At 39.0% G+C, this 16,979-nt stretch overlaps 4 protein-coding genes across 4 annotated transcripts in view; 3 read left to right on the forward strand and 1 right to left on the reverse strand.

The window, feature by feature from the left end:
• Positions 1-2,356: 2,356 nt before the first annotated feature.
• Positions 2,357-4,499, reverse strand: pasi2 (Protein). Its single transcript, XM_002052956.4, has 7 exons — positions 4,377-4,499; positions 3,992-4,136; positions 3,797-3,935; positions 3,603-3,732; positions 3,438-3,532; positions 2,974-3,210; positions 2,357-2,906 (listed from the first exon to the last, which is right to left on the reverse strand). Exons 2-7 carry the CDS (start codon positions 4,060-4,062, stop codon positions 2,805-2,807), a joined length of 774 nt encoding a protein of 257 aa, XP_002052992.1. The 5' UTR covers positions 4,063-4,136; positions 4,377-4,499; the 3' UTR covers positions 2,357-2,804.
• Positions 4,500-4,559: 60 nt separating this feature from the next.
• On the forward strand, positions 4,560-7,392 carry Aduk (Another Drosophila Unc-51-like kinase). Its single transcript, XM_002052955.4, has 7 exons — positions 4,560-4,753; positions 4,823-4,971; positions 5,063-5,287; positions 5,343-6,076; positions 6,510-6,694; positions 6,756-6,842; positions 7,248-7,392. The coding sequence occupies exons 1-7, from the start codon at positions 4,667-4,669 to the stop codon at positions 7,344-7,346; spliced, it is 1,566 nt and encodes a 521-aa protein (XP_002052991.2). The 5' UTR covers positions 4,560-4,666; the 3' UTR covers positions 7,347-7,392.
• Positions 7,393-7,974: 582 nt separating this feature from the next.
• On the forward strand, positions 7,975-9,090 carry LOC6629776 (chymotrypsin-2). The gene is made up of 3 exons (XM_002052954.4): positions 7,975-8,135; positions 8,199-8,561; positions 8,631-9,090. Exons 1-3 carry the CDS (start codon positions 8,004-8,006, stop codon positions 8,931-8,933), a joined length of 798 nt encoding a protein of 265 aa, XP_002052990.1. The 5' UTR covers positions 7,975-8,003; the 3' UTR covers positions 8,934-9,090.
• A 1,487-nt stretch (positions 9,091-10,577) lies between these two features.
• LOC6629774 (uncharacterized) overlaps positions 10,578-16,979 on the forward strand; it is a 35,483-nt gene continuing 29,081 nt past the window's right edge. Inside the window, exons 1-2 of the mRNA XM_002052952.4 lie at positions 10,578-10,653; positions 11,747-12,308. Coding sequence (XP_002052988.1) covers positions 12,036-12,308 — 273 coding nt within the window. The 5' untranslated portion in view covers positions 10,578-10,653; positions 11,747-12,035. The remainder of the gene's footprint in view (positions 10,654-11,746; positions 12,309-16,979) is intronic.

A 16,979-nucleotide genomic window follows, 5' to 3' on the forward strand; every position in this document is an offset into this window, starting at 1 on the left:
TTACGCATACACGCATCGATGTTCGAACAATAGACATACATGCCTATGTATGTATGTGTGCTTTAATGTTTAAAGTTTAAACATGCAAGCATTTAACATCATATTTTCAGTAGAAAATTAAACACTAGTAAACAAGTAAGATGTAAGAATGAACCAAGTAGATTTAGTAAGTGTGCATAGTTTTGGATGTACAGCTATGTGTGTAGTATATACATATGTATGTATGTATGTACATACAAATATGCACATGTAAGACTACCAACAGCAGGCAGCAGCTTTTCTGTAGAAAACGAAAATAATTTCCTGTTTCATATGCGCATGTTGTCTGTAAGTATTTTATGTACATACATATGTACACCTGAAGGGATAAGCACAATAGCTACGGCTGAAGCCTGAAATGAGAGGGAGTTGGGAAACGCAGCACCTGATTTCGTCAGTATTAAGATCACAACGATGAAAAAAAAAAAAAACAAAACATTGTTTATTGAGCAAAGTCAAAATTTAGCAATAACAACAATTAGTCACCAACAGCGCAGAAAGCAGCCGTGGTGAAAAACTCGCTTGCCACCATTTAACAGCAAATGAGAGCAACAACACAACTTAAAAACCCGAAACATAGACAACTAAATAAACTGGTGTGCATGTACGTATGTACATATGTATGTGTGCCTTTCTGTTGCTGCCACAGCATGTGGGGGTGTTTTACAGAGGTGAACGACGCGCCCCACGCACAACAACAACAGACAAAGCAATCTAAGAGAGGGTCTGACATCTGAACAGAGTTGAAGTAGCGTTGCATTTTATACATCGTATCTGTCTGGCAGGCATGATACAAGCGAACCACATTACTGCTTCAATGGAAATGCGCAGTTACTGTCCGAGCACAAAGCAAATGCGGCGCTGCGTAGAAGACCGATGGGAGAAACCAAATTAAGGCAAGGTTGATAAACGTGTCGGGAACGAAATTGAGCGCTATGTTAGCAATAGCACTGAGTGCATTCTCTTACCCGATTCTGCTTTGGGGCATTCAACTTGGACAGGTGCGAGACGCGTAGTCAGTGATACATATGTACCGTTGCAGCGATCAACAGCTGCGAGAGATAAACGAGTGGCGAATGGAGGGAGAGCAGCATAGGCATATCTAGCATGACTTGACAACGACGAGCAATATATCAAACTGCGAGTTTTGCGAAATTGCGTAGTGAGAGAAACAAAAGCAATCATATGTACATGTTTTGTATGCACATGTATGTATGTATTTATACTGTCCATACATACATGTATATGTATGCATGCGTGTGCATTGAATCGGCGTTGAAATGTAAGCGAAAGTTAGTTGCAGCAAGCGCTGCTAACACCTTTTGTTCCCTGGTTGGGCTTTTACCAAAAACTCTTATTTATTTCGTTTATTAACATATTTTTTGGAAATTAAAATTCAGACGGATAAGAAAGCAACGGTTTATATTTCAACTAAAAAATATCCCAGTTCGTGTGTGGTATTAGTTGATAGAGATCGTTGAAGCTCATATGTTCATGTGGGTTTAGCTGCGGGCGAGTGCCTGGCAATTGCCCCAATTTCCTGTACAATAATCATTATTTAGGTTTTTGATGAGCAAAAGCTGTTTGCTTGGCTGGAAACGATATTTCTGTTTTCGGTGTGACCAAACATTTTAAAGATACCATTTTATTCCCTTAAGGTAAAACCTTGCGCAAATACATGCAACACGCAAAAGAAAGCATCACCCTAGTATAATTTTGTTTAAAATAATCTATAATACGCATATATTGTAGCATTTAATTACTAGTCAGCAAATGCGACATATAGCTTCTAGCATAGTGTATATGGAAAAATTTAATTTTATGGGAACAATCGCCCTTAAATCAAATAATATAAATTCCAATTGGAGCAACGCCCAAACTGGCAAGACACAATTTCAAGGCTATTTCCATTTTGTGGGCATACGAATATCTCCAGGAAATGTTATTAAAATTGACTAAGGACCATAAATATTATTGTTATTAAAGAACACGTTGGATTATTTGGAATATTTTTAAAATCAATCATTTATTTACTGTTAGTAGCTATTTTATCCAATAAGAAATTTAAAAAAAATGTTCTTAGACATTTTTAGAAAAAAGTGTAATGCTTGAGCATCTAGTTTTTGTAGAAGGTTTAGGATAAACCCTAAACGGGTACACCATCATCTATATTATCAAAAAGCATAGTCGATTTGCCCAAGTTGTTGCTTTAATTTAAAGTATAATTTTTCCCAAACAATTCCCGTTGTGGAAATTTTAATTATTACCACAAGGCGTTAATCAAAATGCAGTCAGGAAAACACAACATTTATACATATAGATGATAATTGAAACATTTTTGATTACACAATTTACTAAAGATAAACATATTTTTTAATTTTTTCCTTTAAACAGGCGATAGGCTAAATTGGCAGAAAAATGTAGAAATTATCCAAAATGCTTTAAAAAATTGTTGTTACAAATGACGGTTGCTGTGTATACAAATATGACATCTAAACACATAATTCGATAAAGATCTCATTAACAAGATTGTTTAAATAAACATAATTACATATACATATATGTATGTAAATGGACGGAATGAGACTTAAATATAAATACTTTGCATTCATGTAAAAAAATTTGCAATTGCAATTCGTTTTTGATATGTACTAGACACTGTTTAAACACATCTAAGGCACTAAACTGGTGAGTGTGGAACGGTGTCCTTGTGTAACACTCCGCCGGACGGTATCGTTGTGCTTGGAATGTTAGTAGCACATTGTCTAGCCCACTGGCATTGTAGACACAGTACTGTGGGGGGTTGTGGGACGCGAGCCAGCCAGAGAGTTAGCTGTGGATGCGTGCAGCGAGGCCATGGTGCCCATCTGAAAGGACCCAGTTGAACAGTTAGCTCTTATGATATTAGACGACAATTGACGGCAAGTAACTTACACGTAAGTGCGCCAGATCTTCGAGCTTAGTAAGATCTACTAGTTCCAGGAACAGCGAATATACAACGGCCCAGCCATAGATGGAAACCAGACAAAAGATGCTCCAAAGCAGTACCATTATGATATTGTAGGCAAAATACAAATCATTAACAATGGCAAAGAATATTAGAGCCAAGGCGCGCCAAACGGTGAAGATGGCAAAGGTCCACAGCCAGGGCAGCACCTTTCTTTCGTATTCCTATGAAAAGAGAACATTTTATTATTATTAAAAATAATAAGCAAATAGTTTAGGAAGCTTGCTGCGAATTTGTCGATTAAAAATTTAGATATAATGTTATGTTAGATGCTTTTTTACCCTTTTGCTCAGTAACCTTTTTTGTGCTCCAAGTATATTTTGCTTTAAGGCATGAGTGAAATGAGAGTGAAATGTTTGCCAAACCAATCCCAACTAAATATTTAACCTACCTTACGCAAGGCGACGCACAGTAAGATGCTGGTGACAAAGTTGATGAGCGCCATAATAAGCGAGAATAAAGCAAATACAATTAGCATGTTGCGTACTAGAAAACATTCGAAACATATGATTAGGTGATTGCAATTAAATCAAGCCATATATATATATATATATACCGTGCTTGTTCCCAACATACACAAACTCGTACGATATGATATAGTAGCCATAATGGGTGGATCCTGGAGCAGCCATGGCATAACAATAGATATCAAAGATGGTAGTGCCAATGGTAAAGAGTGAGAGAAACTACGGGGCAAAGAAATACAGTCAATTCGCTGTCGTGCCGAAGCTTATCATCGCACAAACTTACTACAGCAAATAGGCCTATAAGCATCGCACCTTTCTGTATGTCAATGTATTGATTGTTCTTCAGGAGGGGCCTCTGGTACCAGGGAATGCGTACGCTTCGCGTGGAACGCGACATTTTCGAATGTAGGTTTGTAGAGGATCTGTAGGAATACACCTTTCATTATATTGATCCTGGTTACAAATTTGTATTGCATACCTGCCCGTGGCATGGGAGTACATCGAGGGATTCGATCGGTAGGTCGAGGGCGTTTTCCGGCCGTAATTCATTTTCAAACCTTTTTTGTGACGTCACGCGCTGCAGGATAATGAAATATGCTCAAGCATTCACTAAACACGGATAGCTGAAAATTAAATAATATAAGCTGTGATCACATTTTCGATGCTAACGGGCGTGTCTGATTAATTTGTTGTTTTGGGTGTGTCAATTTCTAAGCTGAAGCCCAGCTTAAACGTGTTGGCTTGACGAGCTAGTGTTAATAAATCGTTAGCCCATAAGTAGCAATTGAGTTTGATTTCGTATGCATCATTATACACTTATAACAGTTTTGCGCGTTTTTAATTCAGGCTATCCATTTATTTACCTGAAATAAAATCAAATTTAGTTGCTTTGCTACGCATCAACAACAAACACACTGAATCACAAAAGTGCTGCCCATTCGCTGGCACAGCGTTGCATTGCTGAACGCCGTGGAACGGTGGCGCAACTGTTTTGTAACAATCGACAGCCGTTCCCATCAGCTGAGTGTAGATCTTTACTGTGATTGTCATTTATATTGTTATGGTATTTCCAAAAGCTAACGCAAATGCCTAAAACACACATAGGCTTAAACTTTTCATGTTAATTAATCAATGGCCTTATAATTGTTGAAACATGTCACTGCCGCGAATAACGGACTATGAAATATTGGAGAAACTTGGAGTGGGCAGCTATGCGTCTGTCTACAAGGCACGCCATAAAGTGAGTCCTTCAATCCAATTATTCTACGAAATCAATTATCTAAACGCATTCACTCGTATATTCCCATAGAAGGAACGCACTTATCATGCCATCAAATATGTGGAAATGTCTACTTTGTCTCAGAGCTCACGCGACAATTTAATAACCGAAATTCGCCTGCTCCGAGATCTGAAGCACAAGTACATTGTGACGCTTCAGGACTTTTTCTGGGATGACAAGTGAGTTGGAATAAAATATGATGAGCGTATTTGACAGATTCTAGTTGATAATGAAAATAATATAATTGTATATCTTCTTCGTCCACTTAAGGAACATTTACATTGTATTGGAATATTGTAATGCTGGCAATTTATCTGCCTTCATACGCACCAAGAAAGCGCTCCCAGAGTCAACATGTCGATATTTTCTGCGGCAATTAGCTGCTGCGGTTCAGTATATGCGGGCCAACGATGTTTCACATTTTGATCTGAAACCACAGAATTTACTGCTCACGCGCAGTTTTAATAATGTCTCTCTAAAGGTTGCGGACTTTGGGTATGTAATTGAAAAAAATGACGACTGGGATTCTTTAATCGTTTGAGTTTTAAAGATTTGCGCAACACCTGAAACTAGGCGAAATCAATCAGCAGCTGAAAGGCTCGCCGCTCTACATGGCCCCGGAGATTGTGCGAAAACATCAGTACGATGCCAAGGCCGATCTCTGGAGCGTCGGGGTAATACTGTATGAATGCCTGTTCGGAAAAGCGCCCTATAGCTCGCGCACTATTGAGGAGCTGTTACTGCGCATTCGCAAGGCCGAGCCAATTGTGCTGCCACCAAATGCGCGCATCAGCAATGAATGCCACGATTTGTTGCGTCGTCTTCTGGCTCATGAGCCGGCGAAGCGCATCTCCTTTGCGGATTTCTTTGCACATCCCTTTTTAGATCTCAAAACTTTTCCCTCGGAGCAGACACTGAAAAAGGCCATTGACTTGGTGACTCAGGCGGTGGAGCATGATGAGAAACGTAGTTATAAGGAGGCTTACTATTTGTACTGCAGCGCATTACAATATTTTGTGCCGCTCATAACCGAGGAATCGGATGCCAGCCGGCGGCAGGAGCTACGTAATCGGGCTTTAGCCTACATGAAGCGCGCGGAGGAGATCAAAAATGTTATCATTGAGGACGAATACAAGCTGCTGGCACAACGGCAGCAGACACCAGTATCGCAACGCTCTGAAAAAGGGATCCCTGCTACAACTGCTGAGGCTACGAATCAAGCACAGCCAAGCACGTCGCGCATGATGGAAATGCTTGAGCCGGATGCGCGCTATAAACAGCTTTGTATGACATTTCACTTTTTTCTGGTTCCAGTTAACCTGAAAACCACATTTGCCTCTATTACACATTTCAGTCGACGAGTTCTTTCTAAGTTTGTTCATTTTGGCGAATGGCTTGCTTGCGATATTATTTTTGTTACCAAACTAAACAAGTTAAACAGCAATAGGAAGAACAACTATTGCGAAAAGATATTAAGATATTTTTTTAAGGTTTATATTTCAATAAGGGAACATAATTTTCAAAATTAACTCTGCTAACGGGCGGAGTGTAGCGTTTGACAGGCAACGACAGTCGATGACATTCATTAATTTTCAATCAATACGGTGACTTCATTTTAGTATATACATATTTTTGTAACATTATACACATATATGATTATTTAATATTTACCTTTACAAATTGTAAGTTTCTTACGTTAATATTGAATGTCTTTCAGTTACTCTATCGGGCTCGAGTCCTGCTATGAAGACAGGCCTGGAAATTGGGCGGCAGGGTGAGCTGTATCTGTACGAGCGCAAGCTGGACGCTGCCTTGGAGTCGTATACCTCTGCTTTGGGTATTCTGGTACCATTTGTTAACAACGAGCCAAGGGGCGAGCGACGAAATCTGCTGCTGCAACAAGTGAGTTCCACAATTGTTTCCGCATAACGTAGTATGTGGATGCATGTACTTTTCATTTCAGCTGGAGTTCTGGATCAAGGAGGCCGAGAGCATTAAAAGTATTTTGAGCGCCAAGCATTTGGATGAAGAGGAACAAAAGATGTCCACGGTACGCAGCTGCAGTATACAGTAGAAATTTGATGGCGCTGGTGCGCATATGTTGGAGTATTTTTGTAGTCCGATGATAGCATCGCTTAGTAAAGTAGTGTAGTTACGTATTATATAGAGCATAGCTACAAATGTATCTAGATCTGGACTAGATAATATGGTTGCTTAAGTTATGTGTTCTGTTTGACTCACATTTTCCGACACAAAGTGCGTTTGCTAAAATCTGTTAGTTCTTCATAAATATTTAATATATTCAAAATAATATTTGGTTAAAAGCAGAACGTTGATTGCGGGGGCTCAAATTCCCTTGGGACATTGTAACCTGCTTATAATTAGAGTTATCACAAATTATTTGTTACTAAAATGTATAGTAAAAATCAAATTATTTTAAGCACATTCTGCACAGTTTCACATTCCAGCAATATTGCCAAGTTTGCTCTGGGACTTCAAGCCACACGTTTATTTGTTTTTCTGCATTGTGATTACTTTAATTAAAATGGTTTAGTCAAAGATTCACATCAAATATATACACAAAAATATTGAGAAACTAATTATTTGACTTGATTTATTCTGTATATAGAGAATATATATAAAAAAGAACTGTTAATCCTGGCTGACTCGAATTCTTTTGAGGAGGGTTTCATACTTTTCTTCTTCGAAAGTGTGGTATTGGTTTTTTATTTAGTTCATCGAATTTAAAATTATTTTCAAATACCTCTAGACGTGGATTTTACGAAAGCAAGAGTTAAAATGTCTATGGGCGTGATACGGGCTATATCTAATATTTGAAACACAAAATATGCCTCGTGCAAAGGGGGTGGGGCAGGGGGATGTCCGCTAGTATATCAAACAATTAAGGAGACTATGTTGCTCGATGCGTTGTGTATAGATAATCTGTTTGGCCAAAGATAGTTTCTATATACTTTATAAACATCGGAAATAAAACGTTTAAAAAACCCAATATGCATCCTAATCTTGGAATAAAACCCAGTCAGAGAGGCCAGGTGAATCAGGCTCTTTTATATTTATTACACACCTATCGCTGGCCATAAATAAATATCTGGCCTATCGCCAGTGCCAACACAAATCGTCGTGCCTATAAAAGGCGCGACCGAAGCGCCGTGTAACTGGAGTCTACTCGTGATACCGTCTACTCAACAATATGCTTTCGCCGAGATTAAACATATTCGCACTCCTGTTGCTGGCAATCGCCAGTGCCAGCGTCTATGCTGCACCGCCGATGGGTCGGGTGGTCAATGGCACGGATGCCACCGTGGAGAAATATCCGTTTGTGGTGAGCTCGACGATTCATAAGTGCATACATCGATATCATATACGATTATAACGTGCTACCCAGATTTCGTTGCGCGGTGCCAGTGGCTCCCATTCCTGCGGCGGCTCCATAGTTTCCAATCAATTTGTGCTGACGGCGGCTCATTGCACCGATGGACGCAAAGCCGGGCAGATCTCAGTACAGTACGGTGTGACCAATATCGGCGCCAGCGGACCCAACGTGGTGGCTGTCAAGCGGATCATTCAGCACGAGCTTTACAACCCCAGCAACCACTATGCCAATGATATTTCCCTGCTCCAGGTGGCGGAGCCTTTCAAGTTTGACTACAAGACCGTCGCCCCTGTGCAGCTGCCCGCGCTTAACTTTGCCACGCCCCAGTCGGAGTCCGGCGGTGAGGGGACACTCGTTGGTTGGGGCCTGAATGCGGTAGGAGCTGCTTATTTATCGGATTTCAGTAGTCAGAAAGGTGAACAAATGTTTTGTCTTCTCGTCTAGACTGGCGGCAGTATACAGACTACCCTGCAGCAGGTACAGCTGAAGGTATACTCTGACGAGGAGTGCGTGGCGCGTCACCAAGGATCCACAGATCCCCGCTACCACATTTGCGGTGGTGTCGATGAGGGTGGAAAGGGACAATGCAGTGGCGATTCTGGCGGCCCCCTCTTGTACGACGGCCAGCAGGTGGGCATTGTGTCCTGGAGCATCAAGCCTTGCACGGTGGCACCTTATCCTGGTGTTTACTGCAAGGTTGCCAACTATGTCGATTGGATCCAAAAGAACCAAATAATATTGGCTTAGGCTCTCAAAAACAACCCAACAAACCTCGCAAATTATTTATCAGTCTTCCTCTTTGTACCCACGCCTCGTGCGCTAATCCCGTAGTTAAGAGTCGCTATCGGCCTGTGCTTATCGATGGCTGTCGTGCTTAATAAATCAATGTATTAAAAACATTAAACTTTAAAGTCATCTTTAATCGTTCGTTTCAGCCGCACTGGGAAAAATTAGCGCTACACTTAATTGAAGATTTTGTACTTTTGTAAAGTACATAGGCTAAATGCCGAAACATGCCAAGATATTTTTCGATTACTCCTACGTATACCTTGAACCCGTTGAAAGTGGGTAATTAAAGTATATTAGAGGTAAATATCTAGGATCCCAGAAAATGTATGCATATCCTTGTTCAGCATCAAAAGCCGAGTCGATCTAGCAATATCTGCTTTCTGTTTGTCTGTCCGTATGCAGAAACGCGCCGATCTCAGATTGACCGATTGCTAGCGTTTATCGATAATTCGCCTTACTTTCAAGCAATCGATAAGATTCGATATCGAACGGGTTTTTGCTCATATTTTCGAGGTTTTATAATTTATTTTACATTTGTCTTCTCGCATAGTATTAACAGATCTGGTATAAATCAACTAAATGTGAATTTGTGTGAAATGTCAGTTGATGTAATGGATACCCATTTCTTCTTGTGACACGAACAGAACAGATATTTTCATTGATCTCTTGCCTACGCCTTTCGGGGAAGTAAAAAATTGAAACGGTCGCTTTTCAATAAAAAAATTTGACGGTCGTTAAGCTTACAACGAAATTTGGCCATTTTCTTAATACAAATTTCGGTGAGCTAAGATCCAAACCAATACCTAGGTGCACGCACATGAACAACCATGCTCACAAACCAAACCATAATTTTGTTTAAAACCGCGAACCGAACTAAAACTATTTAAATGTTTTATTTATTTGCAACCTAGTCTTGACAATTATTTATTCAATAAAATTAAATGTTGATTACACTCCTCATTTTTGAAGTCCGAAAACTTTATAACTCACGAAGGTTTGAAACTAACTCGAAAACGCCATTGGCTTCAAACTGTAAGCGAAGACTGTAACCCTGTGGTGAACGGAAAATATGCTTTTATGGCAATTGTATTTAACATGCCATCACAAATTTATGGTCAGCTATGTTCGACGTACAACATGGGATATGTTGGAAACATGCCTAAATTTTAACATTTGTACATGTACCCATATGCATACTTTTTGCAGTGTTAGAAACTTACGAACATACATTCGATCTAAATCCAAATCGACAAAAATAATGTTTTGTTAGAGGAGCAGACAAATTTAATTTCAGGATCCTTAAGCACTTAAAATGTTGGTTTTAGCTTATGAAAACAGTTTTCGATTTTACAAAATGACCTTTATAAATTCTAAGAATTAGCTTATAACATTTACCATGTCAAAGGCAGAGAGGTCCTTTGTGTACATTTAATGCAGGTCGTACTAAGTACGATAATAAATGTTGAGCCCCAAATTAATCTCCGAACCAAACCACTAAATCATCACACCATCAAACCAGCAAACCAGCGAATAAGACAGTTTATGCCGAAATGCACGAATATTCGAATGTCCGTTGCGCAGAATGTTCGACGAACATTTTGTTGCTGCAGTCGACGAATTCTGTTCAAACGCGACGCACGTGTTAAGCGGACGAAGCAGCTTTTAGCAAATATTCAAAGTAGGTTTCCGCTGTATCTTTGCTGAGTGAGGCACATGCAAGTGTTTACACTACTTAACCAAACTGAGAATCAGGACCGTGAAAGACACTGCAGCAAAACAGATGATTTAAGATTTCGCTAATTATGATGGTCGATAATGTGGAGCGTGTAATTAGAAAGGCCAGAAATCGCCCTTCATCGAATTCAAAATCAGTGCGCGCACTAATCCGTTTAATTAAACATAATTTCCTAATTGGCTGTATGAGTAGCAGCATTAGCAGAGCTGCTGCGTATGCGTGATATTCGCCAGCAATCGAGCTGGCTGCAGTTGAAAGCGTTGCCACTTCTGTGCAAGAAGCACAAAATTTCACCAACTGGCCCACTTTTGCATATGTCGAATAGACGAACGGCCTAAAAGTATGCAACAAAACGCACCTAAAGTCGCTGCCCAACATTCTGGCAAATCGAGCTCGATTTTATGTAAATACTTAAAGCTCTGCATTTAAGCAGCACATTCAAGGCCATCACACGTGTGCAGCAGAAAGTTCAAACAACGTTCAGTTGAAACAAAAGCGATTTGAAGGCAATTTTTTTTTGTTTTGGAAATTTCTTTATGGACGCGGCCTAAATGTTTGCGACCTGGTCACGAATGCCGCAGCATCTGGCAGATTGTAGCATGCGACCTAAAGTGTTCAACTTGCTCCGTTTTGCCCGCAGCCCAATACGAACCAAGCATAGATCTAATAATATAAATTGATGTTAAGTGTACATCAATTGTTTAAATCATTTCAATTTGTTGTTTTCGAATTAATACTTAGAACTGCAGAATAAAACAAGCTGGCATACGAGGACTTTTATAAGGTGTATGTCTCATAGAACATTTGTGACCTTAAGCAGCTGCAAATATAAAATATATAAGCCTACAAATGTTAGACACTATCTAGAACTGATACTTCCATTGGAGGAAGAGTTGTCGAAGCCAATAATTGTAGTACACTAGTTGCAAATCTATTGGATAAACATTTTCTAATTAGGTCTACGATATAATTGGGGTTATAATTGATGAGTGCAACTAACTGCATGCAATACTTTTTTGATCCTTTCTACATAAAGGTTAACAAACACCGTGACCTCTAGTATTATCTGCCAGAAAATAAAAACAAAAACAAACGGAAAAAACTATAAATAAAAGAAAACAAATTAATATTAAATAAACGCAGACAATAACTAAAGACCAAGAACGAAACGTGCCCTCGACCAAAGGAAATAAAAGTAAAAAAAAAAAAAAAGCGTAAATAGCACATTTGCAATATTTGTGAGCGGGAGTGTTGGCTGTGTTCATCTGCTGTCCGTGTCAAAGGTTAGGACTCATACGAACATTTTGCACGCCAACTGAAAAGCAATGCCAACGAAGAAGGTCGTGTCATCCAAAGAGTACTCCAAGGCCGGCTGGGCAGCTGTTTCGGCAGTTTCTGGTCCTCCATGGGCGGTGCTGCTGTTGGGCGCCATTTTGTTTTGCAGCATCAGCCTTGGGCATGTCGAAGGCCTCAAGTGCCACATGTGCGGCCAGTACAACGAGGGCGTGGGCTCGATAACTCCCTGCACCAACTATTCCAAGGAGATTGCGCATCTCTATCTCAAGGAATGCACCAAGAAGAGTGAGAAATTCTGTGTGGTAAGTAGAATTATTCCTGGCTAATATCAAATTGTACACAGAGATTCATTTTCGTATCGCTCGCTGTTTTCTCAAGATACACAATGTTAGTCGCTGTCTATAAAGTCTCTTAAGTCGGAATCGGTAACGCTATTCAAAAAATTAAATCTACTTTGTCTACAAGAAGATGCATTTGTTGATAATATGAAATATGCACAAAATCACAATTACTAAATCGTTTTAGGCGAGCGCATTTGGGTGATATTCACGCATATGCCCTGGACATTTGGTAAAGATCGGATAATAAGCACCGAAGCTAAAGACAAAAGCATTTTCCACAGTTGCCTGCACAAAGAATGCGCCGTAGTGTAAACTGTAAAAAGTGTATTCTGTTCTAATGCATATATAGGGCTAGAAGTAGGGGTATTCCCTAGACGCGTGCTCCTGATTGACTTTTGTGTTAGTTGAGCATTTTTTAAATTAAGAAATGCTCTTTTTAAAATATATTTACTTGTTAAAAATTGAGCTAGATTTCGTTTAAGTTTAAGGACATATGAAAAGAAAAATTAGTTTCCTTAATGAATTGTTATTTGCCTTGATTAGTTATCGACTATGTATTTGGAATATCCCACTTTAAAATCAAATTCGGACCATTAGGGGCCTACTACAACGTGTTTTTCGTGTTCAATTTGTTTGTATTACTAATTATTGATAGGTAATTAGATAAAAGCCCCGCAGCTTACACAAAGCATAGGCATACTTTTTAACACTTGTAGTTTATGCAAATCATTTGAGCAACGTTTGCGGTCTTCTGGGTGGGGAAAGCATATTATTCCATGTACGAATGCCGCAGGGTGCATGTGTGTGGGCGTTCGTTGAATTTACGCATAAATTTGCACACATTGGGCTTCCCCAACCCTCCAGGGTGTCTAACACTTAACGCATCGCAATATGCTGCATCACAGTCAGTGCTGGCGACTTACGAGGCAGACTGTTTGCTTGTTTTAGTAATCATTAAATATTTAAGTTGCACATACGTGGCTGATATCCGTAAATTGCTTTGCCCCACACTCTCTAGGCGTGGCCATATATACCCAAATTTCAACTTGTTCACATTGAATCAATTGATCCAAAAATTGTACAAATAGCCAAGGGCCAAGTAAGATTGTCATATTATTGTGCCAGAGCATCGGTTTCATTTGTTTGTTCTTTTATTTTGATATCAAAAAGAATTAAAATATTTGTATTTTTCAACAGCAATCGGATCGGCAAAGCCTCGAGGCCCAAAGAAGACGGAAAGCGAAATTCCTTTGTTTTGTTTTTAAATATTTTTATTTATTAAACGCCACTTGTGTTTCCTTAACTAGTGATTGGCTTAGAACTTTGCTTTGGGTGCATTTGAGCTATCAGACGGACGGCCTGAGAGAGGGAGGTGACCTCGTCGCCCTAAAGGTCGGTGGGTTAATCACTCCTTATGCCTTCTCGGCTTCCCAGTCAATCATCTGAGCTGGAATTCGAGTGAAGGAACTCAAAAGGTTTCATTCAAAAGTTCTTAAATCTCTATATATAAAACTGTTTGTCCTGACTGAAAGCCGTAAGAGCTAGGAACCCAAAATTTTCTAAGTGGATACATGTATGGAATTCCGAGAGACTGGGTGAGCAAGTTATATCTAAAATGTTGAGACAAATTTGACAGCAATCATCCTCCTATCGCTGATAATAAAGTTAAAGAGTTTCTGGTAGTTGTTTCTGGTCGTTGTTGCTTTTGTTGTTCACGTTGTTTTAGTACTGACAGCTGGACCTAATGCGGCATTGCGGTTGGGCGGCAGCCATTGTGTTGTTGTGGAAAAGCTTTTGATTAGTTTTATGTTAGTTGGTGTTGGATGGTTGGCGCCATATGCTGGGCCCAGCGACGGCCTTGCCTTTTATACTCTGAACCCATTAAAAATGGGTAAAAAGGGTATTTTGCTTTTCTGCAAACTTATGTAACTGCCAGAAGGAAGTATTTTCGAACACATCAAGTATATATAATCTTTCACAGCATCAATAGTCGAGTCAAAGTCCTCGTCCGTGCGTACTTGAAAATTTATAATACATCAAATTTTTAATTTAGGCTTTTGTATAGTTGTTCCCCCCTCACAATTGCCCTCAACCAAAGCCATTCTTAATGCTCGATCTGCGTCCTGCATGCTAGAATTTGTGTAAGGGTAACTCGGCGGTCTAAGGATATGTCCTATCGCCTATTTTCCAAGTATAACACTCTTATGTTTTATTTATGATTCACATTTATATTCAAAATGAACAGCAAGATGGTGGATGGAATGTTTGCATAGCTTACAATTTTCAATAATTAACTAGAGGGCATAAGGTCTATCACTTTCTTCCTCCCATGAGTACAATAACAGTCACATATACATACATACGTGACATGCTAGTGGGGTCACTGGACAAACAATGGCGCCATTGTTTAAGCCTGTTTCATGGCGGCTCAAGCACGTAATCAAATACAAAAAGAAAACAAAGTAGAGGGTTGAAAAAAAAACCTCAGTGTGCGTATAGCTCTTGACCTCGTGACAGCAAAATGTAGCGCGAGTAACCGGAATGGAAGGAAACAAAGTCAACGTGAGGGCTTGTAATTAATAATTCTTTTTTTTCTTTTTCAAATTCAAGCTGTGCATAATACCTTGTAATTAGCTCTCTCAGCAAATGCTTGTCGCAATTAAATCTATCAGATGACATTAGAGGTTTTTATTTGTTTAAGAGGTAGAAAGAAGCATATCCGATTGGAGCTGTGTTGATCTAGTCATGTCTGTCACGTATGTATGAAAACTAAACTAAAAAAATTGATGTATTCTCGCATATCGTAAGCAAAAAGAATTGTTTATATCCATATCTGCCCCGCTTCTATAATTGCGAGAAGTATCGATACTTAAACAAGTGTTTAAATAATAACGCAGAAGTTACAAGGTCTGGAGAGTCCACTTTTGCTATGCAGGCTCTCGTTTATTATAACATCTTTTTTTTAAATTCGATTATAGCAGCCATACAATTTTTCTACAGCTTTTTTATTTTAGCCTCAAAATGGGCTACAGTTTAGGCGATTATCTTTTCATCGGCGCTAAATTTCTTTTCAGCGAGCATTATCTATCGATCCAAAAATTCACCTTTTATATAATAGGACAGCTGCTCTGCTTAGAATCATCCACTTTGAACACAGCTTTCGCATACCCAAATAGTCATTCACTAAATGTCCAGCTATCTAGATCAACTTCACTTTACGGTTTGATGTTTTCATCGGCAACAGCCTCTTTGGAGCGTGCACTGCGTTCATAATCCCCGGTGCTCATTTCGCCTCGTTTAAACTTGGCAAGCCAAACAGTTGATTATCCTGGTGTAGAGTGTGAATAATGTTTGTCAAGCCAAGCCTTGGCTTCAATAGTTTTATATTTTCGCCAGTTTTTTTATTCAAACAAAATTTGCTTTACTCGACATGATATATCTCACAAACTAATAGTTTGATAGCTGTCCAATTTATACACATGAACGTAAGGGCTAACTAAAAATAATATAGGCTTAATACTAGTAACGCCATCTGCCGGCCTAAGAATCATTTAATTAGATATGCATGCTTAATGCTAGAACGTTGTGCTTTAATATAAACACACACTTAGGTGTCATGTTTGGGCGCTGTTAGCTTCAAAATCATCGGCATATTGATAATAAAGATTATCGAAGTTGTTTAAGAATGCATTTTCTATAGCGTCATAAAGTTCGAATTTTTGTAATGACCGCTTGGTATGGGATTTAGTTGATCTCCTAGTCGCACACTCCCCACTAGAACCCTCTTACTTGTTAAGTTTATCTAGCTTATACTTTATGTAACAGTTAACCCGCTAAACAACAATGAAAATATACAAAAACAATTACAATTTTATTGTGCTTTTGGGTTGTTTCGGTTGTCTGCTCACAGAATAAATGAGCGGACATTTTCTTAAATGGCTTGTTTTCTTTGCGAGGTGGTTTAATTTGTCGTGAGTGCCCAAAAAGGTCAAGAAGGTTACTATGCCATTACATTGATACTCAAAGTCAGACTTTATCTGCGGGTAATTTTCCTCAGTATTCTAGAATTTGAGAGCTTTTACCTATGTAAATATTAACTTTTAGCCTTGCTGGAGACACTGCGAAGAGTATACTGGAAAGATTTTTTAAACAGTGATTTGATTTATTGTATCTAGATTTAATACAGATTTAGTATCTACACTTTAAATTGTAAAGAATATGTCTTTCTTTTTTTGTATTACGTGCTGAAAATAAAAATATAACATTTATATATATATATAAATATGAAAATATATTCAACTTGGTAAGCTTGAGTTGGTGGCAAATGCATTTAAGATCTTAAGATGCTCCTCATAGAATTGTATAACCAAGAGTGGTATATGGTTGTATGCCACCTCGGACTCCACCTGTTCTGGTTGATCCAGGTCCCTAAATTTAATTAAAAATGAGATTTTACCACGATTGTTTGAGGCACACAGTATTTTCTCAGCTTTGTGTCCGTATTCAAAGGCATTGTCAATAATGACAGATGGCTCAATCTTAAGTTTCTTTGCTTTGGCTACATAAATCTCATTTATTTTGAGTTCGGCCTGTCTTTTATTGTTTTTCGTAGCCCGTTGAGATTCGAATTCA

This window comes from Drosophila virilis, chromosome 2 (genome assembly GCF_030788295.1).
Source record: "Drosophila virilis strain 15010-1051.87 chromosome 2, Dvir_AGI_RSII-ME, whole genome shotgun sequence".
NCBI lineage: Eukaryota > Metazoa > Arthropoda > Insecta > Diptera > Drosophilidae > Drosophila > Drosophila virilis.